At 31.8% G+C, this 12,582-nt stretch overlaps 1 protein-coding gene across 1 annotated transcript; it reads right to left on the bottom strand.

Moving 5' to 3' along the window:
- Window positions 1-2,400: 2,400 nt before the first annotated feature.
- On the bottom strand, window positions 2,401-9,072 carry LOC132713518 (uncharacterized). Its single transcript, XM_060696160.1, has 2 exons — window positions 8,955-9,072; window positions 2,401-4,808 (listed from the first exon to the last, which is right to left on the bottom strand). Exon 2 carries the CDS (start codon window positions 4,805-4,807, stop codon window positions 2,702-2,704), a length of 2,106 nt encoding a protein of 701 aa, XP_060552143.1. The 5' UTR covers window position 4,808; window positions 8,955-9,072; the 3' UTR covers window positions 2,401-2,701.
- Between the last annotated feature and the right edge of the window lie 3,510 nt (window positions 9,073-12,582).

Raw genomic sequence — 12,582 nt, forward strand, 5'->3', positions numbered from 1 at the left:
TTTAAAACGGTCAAAAATTTTAAAAGGGACAACCTTTTTTACGAGCAACTTAATTAAAAAATGTCTTTTTTTAAGCGCCGGAAGATATTTTTATTGGGTAAGATCGATTATTTTTTAAAAAATCAAAGGAAACATAACTGTTTTTTTCAAAAATTTAAAAATATTTTCAAAAACTGGCTATCATAGATTTCAGGCTTTTAACAGTAACTTTGATTTTTTTTTTTTCGTAAAAAGACCGTATTTACAAAAAAGATTTTATGGGAAAGCATCAAAGGGGTCCCCAAACAAGAAACAGGTGCAGATAACTATAATAATTAGACAAATAACTTATAAACGTTCAAAGGTTTATTTTTTTTTACCATAATGTATATCAATGAGTGAAAAGAACAAAAAAAAAATTTTTCATTATTATAACTTTTTTGGGATGCAGAAAATTTGAAATTCTTTTTTTTTTATGACGTGTTTTAAACAACGGAAATCTGTAAAACATTTAAATCCATAGAGTAACCATGATCAACAAAACCCCACTTTTGAAGTCCCTTTTTTTTTTATCGCTATTAGCGAAGCCCCCTCTTTGCTATTGTTCACACTTTGAACAATAACACTTTTTTATTTTCCATTTGACAAAATTTTTTATACCCTAATTGTAAAATATCTTTTTTTAAAAAAAAAAACAAAATTTAGAATTTTTTTCTTTCTTTTTTGGTTTTTTCAAATACTTTAAAACTGAGTTTTTAGTTTTAATTTATTTTTAAAAATTTAAAATTTTTCAAATGACCGACATTTAAGTCAAAAACTTAACTGGAAAAACCGTAAAATTTTGGTTAAAATTTCAATATTAAATGTTTTTTCTTAAAAATTACATGTCATTTATTTTTTTTATCATTTTTTTTAAAATCAAACAATTTAATAATTTATAAAATTTATTTGTACTTTTAAAATCCCGGGATCTTTACTAAACACGAATAAACAAATTAAATAAAATGTTTTCAAAGTTGATAGTGTCATATTAATGGCCAAATAAAAATGTTACATTTTGTCTCAATTATTGTACAAATATTTATTGTTTTTATCTCATTATAAGAATAAAGTAAAAATTTGCGAATTTTGGTTGTTGTTTTTTTTTCGAATTGTATGTTTATGCATAATAAATAATCAATAATTTGAGAGTTGATCTATTTTATTAATTATTTTGTAGACAAAACATTTTTCATTTGAAAAAAAGCTTATTTTTATCTTAAAATATTTGTTCTGTTTCTGTAAACGAAATAATCAAACATCTACTCCCCAAACCGGGAAGAGGACCCGGACAATAAACCGGTGGGTACTTATCGCCGGTCGTCAAAATAGACCAGGAGAAAGGACGGGGAAATTACCGAACAGGAAAACATCCCTATAAATAGAATTTTCGGAATAATTAGGGTCATCAACATCAACATTCTATTTACAGCTTTCGGAAAATAACATACCATAATAACCCACTGTGTACTACAAAATGATAAATAAAAATACCCGAACGAGCGCGAAAATTTATTGACGGAAAAAGGTTAATAAATTTGAAAATGGTTTGCATTGCGAAATTCTCCAGTTCGCTATTCATTGTATTCATATCAGGCGACTAATTAATAATCAAGCACCCTCATACCGATCGGAAATGATCGGCTTTATTAATGAAACAACTATAAATGGGCTCGAGAAGTTGCTGTCCGCCCTTTCACAAAATCTGATTTCATTCCATAAAAGGCGCCGCGCTTCGGCGCGGACGCCAATTATTGGACAAAAAACAACTTTGTTGCAAAAGACGCTACTGCTGTGGAAGTATCGAGGGGCATATCGGATACCGACCACAAAGAACCATCTGTTAAAAATCATTGTCTTTAACTTTCGTAAAGTTCCCTCTCCAACATACAGATTATCTTGCCTTCCTTTCTTGCCTCCGCCCATGTTATGCATGTGAAATTATTTTTATAACTCCTGTGAGAATTTCTTATTTTTTAAGCGTTTCTCTTCTACCAACTGACGTTAAACTTAACTTTAACTAACCGTTTAAATGATCCAAATTTGATAATGATTGGTCATTTCTCAACGACTTTTGCTTCAAAATTTAATGTTGAATTGTTGGCAGGGTGTATTCTCAAAGTTGTGAAATGACCAAGGTTTAGTTCTCAACATTGAAAAAATGACCCATGGGGTCAATTTGCAACGGGGGCAAAATTTAATGTTACACCTGGTGTATATTTTAATTTCTCTGATATAATTCAGCAGCACTATACGAATATTAATGTTTTATTTCCAAAAGTGACACGAGTTTTCGAAAGTACTGGCTGACTTGAATATTGGTACAAATGATTGTTGGTATAGTAACTTAGAAAACGTATGAAAAATTAAATAAAAATAGAATTTAGAAGAAATTTTATTTAAGGTCCATATTTGTAACAGCAGGCTTATTATACTGATGATGTATGCATCAATTTAATACAAGTTATGTTTTTACTCAGTATCATAATACTGACATTTAATGTGCATAACTTGTTAACACTTTTAACATTTATATAGCTACTTCGTCGAAAGCTAGACAGTCAAAACCTTTCATATTAGACAGTTAAATATAAATTGGACAATCATATCTAAGATAAATGTAGAATTCAACATATTTTTACCGTTAAAATACGAACATTTCACACAATACGTAGAGAACTAATTAAACCACAACATGCGAGAAGCATATTTTCCTTATTAAATTGCAAATGTGAAAATTCGCGGCGTTGTTCCTTCCTCGTAGTTGAAGAGAAAGCATATAACACTGTAACGCTTCCATTAGTTTGTTCTCCTGTTCCTTACATTGACCTACAAGGTTTAGAGCTGTCTCTCTGTGACCTAGGTTTTTACCACACACGGCAGTATTTACAAGGTTACAAAGTGCTCGTTGTTGATCTTGATGTCTTTGTAGATGTCCGTATGTCTTGTATTGTAAAAAGTAGAGAAAAGGGAGAGAATCAATCACTGCAAAGTCCATCCATCTTTTTTCCATATCACTTCTGTGTTGCATGTCATTCTGTGTAGATCTCATCATTTCATATTGTAACTCTCGAGGAACACAGTTGATCTCCGTTTGCATGAATCTGACACAAAATGATGTGATACGATTGATGCAATCTTCGTTTTGTTCGCAAAATTTTCTCATAAATTCTGCCGACCAATCAGACCATGGATGACGCCAGCAACCACATACAGGTTCAACAATATCACAGTTGTATCGATTTTCTGTTTGTCTCAGGATGAACTCCGCTCTATCCATATCACCTATACAATACAAAACTGAAGCTAGTTTAAGTCTGCCGGATGTGACATCCGAGCTTAAACCCAGTGAAAGCCACTTTGGTGCTTGAAATTGAACTGCAGTATTCCGTCGAATATTTGATGACACCATTATAGATCCAATGGTAGAAAAAAGAAATGGTACCAAACAACGACTTGCAAACTGTTCTAGTCTGGATCCATGTACACTATAGTTTGCTAGCTTTAGGATACATTGTTTGAGATTGACTTGCATTTTTCGCAAGTAATCTAGAATCCTTAATTCACTTGTGCTAATAGTTTGTGCTAAGTTCCCAAATAAAAAAACCGTAATACTTTCATTAATGAGACGATGAGTAAGCATTCCATGAGGTATTGCACGATCTGTATGAAATTTGAAATGTAGTCGATTACCAATATCATCAATTCTTATTCTAAGCAAACATCTACCATCACTCTGTATTATGTCACTTATCTTTCGTGAAATGACAAGCTTCCCTTCTGTAGTGAAATGCCCGGCCATAAGGTTGTTTTCCGGAATGATAAAATGCGGACAATTTTCATTTCGAATATAGCTTTGTAGTTCAAGTAAGCAATATGTTAAACAGGTGAAAAGATTGTTCTTTTTCCAAAAGTTTCGGTCGGTGTTTTGTATACAGTTTAACACTACAGTTTTACACATATAACTAGACAATACACTTTCTCTTTGAGGTGTCAGAAAAGATTTCAAAATAACTTTCATCAAAACATAACAATGTAATTGTGTTGTGTTTAGATTAAACATAAAGCATCTTTCTCCTAATGATGTCGATATTCTCCATTCTAGTTCTGGATAAGTACTAATCTTACTGCTAGCACCAACAACAAAACAACCATTACTAACAGCATATCTGATCATTTCAGATGTTGGCAATCTCCCTATGCTTTGTCTGTCTAGTGAATGTAAAGCTGATTGTGGCAATGAATTACAAGGATAACCATAAACTACATCAACGTCATTGTATCCTTCTTTCCCGGGGACAGCATTAGACGGACCGTGTCTCACAGCATCATCATAATCAGTCAGAAATGTGTTTTTCAATAATATCCTCCCTTTACTATCTCTGATATAATATTCATCAGGAATGATTGTCTCAAAGAGTGGCTCGTCAGATCGAAGAAGTTGTAGGAAACAATATCCAGGTGTTACATTCTCATCCTGTATCATGAGATAATTGATCTTATTCTGTTTCCACTCTGACCAGTCCTGTATTACATTATAAGCATACTCCACATACAGTACGTCAAAATCTGAATTAAGTCCTTCAGTAGTTGTGCCTTCAGATTGACTCCCAAAATAATATGCAGTGCTGTTATTACCTAATGACCTCCATGTCAAAGTTTGAATATTCTCTACCAGCATGACAACTCTTCTTCTTTTCATCACCATTTCTTCATTGACACCAACATCCTCTAATAAGTCAGATAACTTCAGTGATAATATATTACTATATTCAGGCGATTGAAACATTCTGCAAGGTTAATAAAAAAATAGAGAAATAACATTCCATTAGACATTGTTGTGTGAATTACAGATATAACTAGATTGGTTGTTGTTGAAATATTAAAATTGAAAATACATAAATCTATGTTCTTTTATAAAAAAAAACACTAGGATTGTATTTTGGTTTATTAAGATATTAAACAAGAAAGACTTCTGTAACAACATCACACTGGTCAAGAATAAAATCGCACGTTCAGAATTTTATACAATGTTTTCATAAATTAATCAAAACAATGATTTTCGTATTAAAATAAAATACTTCTTCCTCGGGTATACTTATATTTGAAAATGATGTTGTTTCATAACTATGAAGCGTGCTTATAAAAGGCATTATTATTTTGCCATAGTGCGATAAACGCCTTGTTACTTTTAGAAAATGACAAAAGCCAACACCTAGCGAGGACTACGTTCGACTTTTAATAACACTTTAGAGGGAGAAAATAGCATGAAGAAAAGTGTAGTAAAGAGCACTACAACAAAACAGTATTATTTGTAACAAAATCAATTTCAATTTCAAATTTGACCTTGACGGTGAATGTCACTCAAATGTCAAGGTCACATATGGTTTCATTATCATATCTGTTTTGCAATAAGTGCTCTCTTGTCCAAGAATGAATCAAATCTATAAAAAAAATAACAAAGCAATGACAATGAAAGCAAGATTAAATATGTCGGCTTTATCATGCATTCTTTTGTATAAGTATGGATCAAATCAAATTGTAAATAAATGACAATTTAAGCACATTTCAATAATTTGACCTTGACGGTAACGGTCAAATAAAGAACAAGGTCAGAATTTTTAACATGTTGGTTTTGTCATATGTGTTCTTTTGACCAAAGTATGAATCAAATTTGTAAATTAGGACAATTTAAGCAAATTTCATTAATTTGATCTTAACGGTCAAGGTTAATTAAAGATCAAGTCTTATCAGAAAAAAAATGTTGTTTTTTTTTTGTTTTTTTTTTCCTTTTTTTTTTTTTTTTTTTAGGTTGTTTTTTTCCCATAAATTTATGTGTTCTTTTTCCAATTCGACCTAATTCAATGTTGTAAAATCCTTACTAATGAAAAACTAACTAATTTTAGTTTAATTTAACATTATTCTTTAATCGTTCCCAGCTAAAATCTTTAATGGGTGCAATTTACGTTCATCAACAGGTAATTAGGGGAGTCAAATTCAAATATAAATACCATATTTGGAAATAATCTCTCGCTTCATAAAATATAAATTCTAACACTATCGGAAAATTTTCTATATAAACAAAGAAGGCCCGAAGCGTGCATTATTCTACAACAATGCATTCGCCGTTCTTATTATCTCCCTGTGTATTTTCACATTGAGGGCGCCATTTTGTTTGAAAAATCTGATAAATAAAAAATAATTTTTTGTCGAATTTTGTGGTGCAAACTATCTAGAATGAGAGAAAATGGTCTAACTAAGAAAATGAATCCGAACACCAATATCTTTAATTCAGTTGTTAACGCTGTACAGACGTTTAAACTGTTGTTTACGTGACGTCACAATGTAGCGCCAAACAGCACGTGCAAAACAATCAAATCAAGTACGCTATTTTAATATCGCAAACGAGTTAAGTTTTACATTTATTTCACTTTGTATATGTTAGTGTTCATCCGTGCTGTTCTACAGAAATTAGAAACTTCGACGGGAGCGATAGCGACAGGAGAATGTTTCTAATTTCTGTAGAACAGCACGGATGAATACTAACACATTTAGTGTCAAGCTCTATTTGGCCTCATTATCATTCACTTTATTACGTCACTATGCGGTTTTATGAAGTACTATGAAAAATAGAATTCGACTATGGACGGAATTCCATATAGTAATCGACCTTTTGTACTTCTTTTAAAAATTTAAAGGGGCACAGAATTTTTAAAAAAATACAGGTTTCATTGGATGACAAATAAATTTGGGACACAAATAATAATTTGTATTTATGCTTAAAAAAATTAGGGAGGAAATTTTAAAAACAAAGTTTTTTTTCAACGTTTTAAATATTCTTTATTCTCAAAACTTTTTTACACCCCGGGTAGTTTTAACGACATTTTTTTTTCAACCCAGGGGAACCCCTTTTAAAGAATTTTCTTTTTGAAACTCTGGGGCGAAAAAAAAATTTAGCCACCAAAATAAAGTCCAACTGTAAATTATAATTTTATTTTTTCTTACGTGTTAAATGGAAATAGAATTTAATTTTCGTGCAATAAAATAATGCAGTTTTTGTTCAAAGCGAAAATCACTCAGGCATATCGGCCTTCGTGATTATATATTACTACGCATTTGAACTCAAACCGTGCATTATTCTACAACAATGTACTCAGAATTGATATCTATTTCCTAAATATAACATAGTTAGGCCTTGAAAAATATTATGTGTTTTCGGTAATCGACTTGACCTAGAGAACCCTGCTGACCTAAGGTTTATGTGAAGTCCCCTTCGTACACACAGGATGTACACACGAGAAAAAAATAAATGAAACACCATTTAATATTCGAAAGAGAGATGTAACATTTGATGACGTTGCATGTTAGCATAAACATTTAAGGTAGTACACCCCTAATGGGCACTATAAGGAATTGTAGATTTGACAACATAGAACAGTTATATGCCTTAAATGTCACCTGTATGCAAAATTTAAACAAAATTTACCGTGTGGTTTATGAGTTATGGACATTTTTATGAACTAAAACTTGGCCATTAGAAGGGATTTTTTCAGAAATGAGGAAACTCTAAATAATCTATAATATCATCATTATGAAAAATGTTTTCCTTTTGCTCATTGTTAAGAAATAAATAATGACATTTAGGTAACAAATTAAACAAGCAAAATGATTGTTTTTAAACGAAATGTTTTTAATATGTATAAAAATGTAACCCTACCCCACCCACTTTTAACACTAATTTGACCATTTCCCTATGTAAAAAGCCTTATTTAAAATATCCCTAATTTTTTTCAAAATGAGGGGCTATTTTCAAAGTTTGCCTAAATTTTCTTTAATGTATATTGGTTGGTCTTGCAAAATATAAAATACTTTTACCGTTTAGTTTTTATTTTATTAAACTTTGAAACTATCTGGTATCATATTTGCTATTAAATTTGGCATTATTTAGTAAATAAATACCTACAATAATTATATAATTAAAATTAAACACTTTTGTCTTCCATAGGGGGTCTGAGAGATTAATAAAAAATGTTAAAAAGAAAAAAAAGAAAGAAAAAAAATTGCCCCTTCTGGGGTTTGAACCCACGCCCCCTCAGTTTCAATACACTTTACAGTGATTTTAGCCTATTTGAATACTCTTCAAAGTGGAGACTGTGCATTAGGGGTGTACTACCTTAAAAGATAAAGCAAGAATAAACTAATGCACTAGCGAGTAACGTTACGTAATTATTTACTACTTCCTGATTCTATTTAAATACATAGAAAAGTAACTATTTTATATTGTGGCTGATTTGTGCCATTCGAGTTTTTGCCCTGCGACCCCGCCAAGCGAAAAGTCGAGAATTAACAAGTTAAAATGACGGGGTCGCGGAGCAAAAAGTCGCTTACAAGTGAGGGCTTTAATAAATAAAACTTTGCCCCGCGGGTAGCGGACCGAGAATTAACAAGTTAAAATGGCTTTGCAATGTCAATGTCATGAATTACCAAATTCATTTTTTTTTCATTTTCGCGAATTCAGTAACTTCATTTGTTCACAATTTCAACGTTACAAATTTACAAATTCAATTCAATGAATTTAGCTTCACATTCACTTAACGAATTCACATTTTGATTATGCCATTTCGATCAACTTTCAATTATTGATTTTAAACGTCTAATATAATATTTTACTTCAGTAGGTAATATATATTTTCTTTTGGGAATCAATGACAAAATTCACATATTTTTTATTTTGTTTCTTGAAATTAAATCGTGTATTTTATGAAGTTGAAATCTAGAATTAATGATGAAAACCGTAAATTCCTAAAATGAAAGGTTGAAAGGTTGAAATTGTAAAACATAAAATAAAAGCTGAGAATTCATATAAATAATGTAAAATTGTAAGCATTTATCTTTGTAAAGTTCAATTATTCGAAAAATTTATGAAAATAACTTACTTTGAAACTATTCCTGTAGTATGATTTTATAGTTTGTTTTCCTTTTAAACAAAATTATTGCGCAAGCGTCGTTGTCAAAACAAAAACGTTAACATTCCTTTTTACTATTTGTACTTCCTCTTTCGATTTGTATACATAGGAAACATAACTCTTTACACCATAATTCGACACTTGGCTTGATATTAAGTCCCTTGAACAAGCCGATGTTTGTTTTAATAATAACAATACTTATTGACTTATTATTTTCTTTTTTATTTTTTTTTTTATTTTTGAAATATTCTGTAAATTTAATTTTTTATCAGCATCGGCATTGAATTGTAAACATCTGAGTCATCAATAAGGAAACAAGGGTAAAATAAAAAAAACAAACTGAAACAGTTACTGCTCTGTTTATAATCTTTGCAATGTGTGCCATATTTAAAGTAATAAATACAATTAATAGCCATGCTTTTGTGAAAATCGGAATTTTAATACTTTCTCTCTTTTATTTATTTATGTAATTGTCTTTATCCTATCTATACAATGTATGTCTTTGATAAAATGTCTTTTGACCCCTGCATTTTTTTTATTTTTATTTTTTGCTATTGTTTAATGAGCCATGTGAGTGTATGTGTGCGCTCGCGCGTGTGTGTTGTTTGTGCACGCGCACATGTTTTGTTTGCATACATGAACAATGTTACAAACAAGCACTCGTACAGACAAGACATGCCGTGGACAGAATGTCGGGTCCGCTTGTCTTATTCAAGCCTCAGATCAAGAGGAAAGATGTATACATTCTTTTTAATCCCAAGGCAAGATCTTGACACTGCGTCATCTAAGGTGTCTTTGATCTCCGACCACTTTGTCGAATGAAACAAATCCTCATGATGAACATTTGTGTCTTAAAAACTCAATTCATGTTATTTGAAAATTCATCCATGCACGAGAAAGTTATGGCATGGGTAAGTTTGGACGCATGCACGCACACACAAATCCAAAACAGCCATTCTGACAACTAGGTGGTGCTCAGCGCAAGCAGGTTTGAAAAAAATCCTCTGGCCACTAAGCATAATACTTCAAAGCATAAATGAAAGTGCGCAGAAACAATGGCATTTAGATTTACCCTTGTCCGTCCGTCCGTCTGTCCATCCATCTGCTCTCAGGGGACAGTAATAATGTGGAAAGAGGGACAATAGATAACTGCTCTTTCTCTTTGATGTTATTCATTCCGTAATGCTTTGATGTGGCTATTTTCTTTTGTGTTGCTAAAGGGAAAATGGAGAGAACAATAGAGTAGCCACATTATTACTGTCCCGTTAAAACGTCCGTCCGTCCGTTCTCTTTTGTGTCGCATGTAACTCAAAAAGTATTTGACCTAGTGTCATGAAACTTTACAGGACTGTTGATCAGCATGTGTAGTTGTGCACCTGGGTATTTTTGTTTGTATTTATTTAGTATTTTTAGAGTTACTGCCCTTTATTTAGTAAAATTTTGCAATTTTCAAATTGTGTCGCACATAACTAAAAATGTATTTGACCTAGAGTCATGAAACCTTACAGGAATGTTAGTATGTGTAGTTGTGCACCTGGGGTTTCACATGTTGATTTATTCTGTTTTGAAACAGTTATTGTCCTTGACTTAGTAAATATTTGCAATTTTCAACTTGTGTCGCATGTAACTCAAAACGTATTTGACCTAGAGTCATGAAACTTTACAGGAATGTTGATCAGCCTGTGTAGTTGTGCGTTTGGGTATTTTCGTATGTATATATTTAGTATTTTTAGAGTTGTTTTCCTTGACTTAGTAAAAATTTGCAATTTTCAAATAACTTAAAAAGTATTTGACCTAGATTCATGAAACCTTACATTAACGTTGCTCAGCATGTGATGTCTTTCACCTGGCGTTTTGTTTGTGTATTCATTCTATTTTGTAAAATTTATTGCCTTAGTGAAAATTTGCAAATTTTAATTTGTGTCATGTGTAGCTCAAAAAGTATTTATCCTAGTGTCATGAAACTTTACTGGAATGCTGGTCAACATGTGTACTAGTTGTGCACGTAGAGTTTTGCTTGTGGATTTATCCAGTATTTCTAGAGTTATTGCCCTTGACTTAGTATAAAACCGTTCCATTTTGTTGGGTTATTTTTTCCTTGAGTGGTTGAGTTAGAATCAACTAACTTTACAGGAATAATGATCAACATCACTGTGAAGCTAGGCACCTGGGATTTTTCATGTGGATTTTTTTTTTCAGTTTTGTTAGAGGCATTGACTTAGTATAAATTTGCAATTTTCAACTTGTTCATGCATAGCTAAAATAATATTTGACTTGTAGGTCTGAAAGTTTACAAGAATGTTGGCCATCCATGTACTTGGGGTTTACTTGTGGATTTATTCAGTATTTGTAAAGTTCTTGCCCTTGATTGAGTAAAAGATTTTTAGATTTTCAGCACATGTAGCCCAAAAATATTTGACCTAGAGTGATAAGATTGGCAAAACAGTGGAGTGTGAGGGCACCCATCCTATGGACACATTTCTAGTTTATATTTTTATTTGACCTCTTGTGACCTTGACCCTCATTTTGCGTAGCCACCTCAACTCACCTCGTCGAACATTTGTCTTAAGTTATATCAAAATTCATCCATGTATGGAATGCCGGTAGGGACATGCCACTTTGCTTATTTGCCAACTACTTAATTGCTTATTTGCTAATTGCTGATTTGCCAATTTGCTTATTTGCCAATTTGCTTATTTGCCAATTTGCTTATTTGCTAATTGCTTATTTGCTTATACATGTATACATAATTTTTTATGCTATTGTCAGGCGACACGTCCGACTCGCTAAGTTCTTGTTTGATATAAAATAACAAGTCTTTGTAGACTTTATTTCAAGCTCATGAACCTATATCATGTTAATATTATGTTTATAAGGTTTTGTTAATTATAACTTGTGACAATTATGATCAATCCATCATTACCTAGAATATAGGTAGAAAGACAGATGGATACATTTTAATCAATTTCGAAAAAAATAAATTCAGTTTCAGAAAGTAGTTGTTTTTTTTAATTATCTTGAGTTTCCGTTTTAGCTCCACTATTCAGAGAATAGGGATGCTATTCTTAGTAACTTGTTTTTCTGTCATATCTCTGTTACTTTTGCTGATTCATGCATCTTACTGCAACTTTGCATAAACTTTGCGTTACAAGCATGCATACAAAGTACATGAAGAAGCTGTGCCCGTTATATACTGAATGTCAAGGTCACCAATGTATTGTACTGAGAAACCTTTGTTTTTCTGTCATATCTCTGTTACTATTGCGTATATCTAACTGTTACTTCACATAAGCGTTAAATAGGCAGCATGCATACACAATATTCAAAGAGGCTTTGTCCATTATACCCTAGGTCATGATCATGGTCATGGTCACCTGATAGCATGTAAAATGTACAATATGAAAAAATGGAAAAGTGTGACCAAATTTCAAAACCATTGAACCAAAGCAAAATGTTGATGCACACACTGACATAAGTGATCTCAAAATCTTACAGAGCTAAAAACGAAGCCTATTGCTTAAGTGCAAAGACAAACACCCGTGTTAAGCATGCACCAAATGTATCATTCGTGATACTATGTGTTCGTACCACTAAAATG

Source organism: Ruditapes philippinarum, unplaced genomic scaffold (genome assembly GCF_026571515.1).
Source record: "Ruditapes philippinarum isolate M1 unplaced genomic scaffold, ASM2657151v2 ctg10311_1_1_1_1, whole genome shotgun sequence".
In the NCBI taxonomy this organism is placed as follows: Eukaryota; Metazoa; Mollusca; class Bivalvia; order Venerida; family Veneridae; genus Ruditapes; species Ruditapes philippinarum.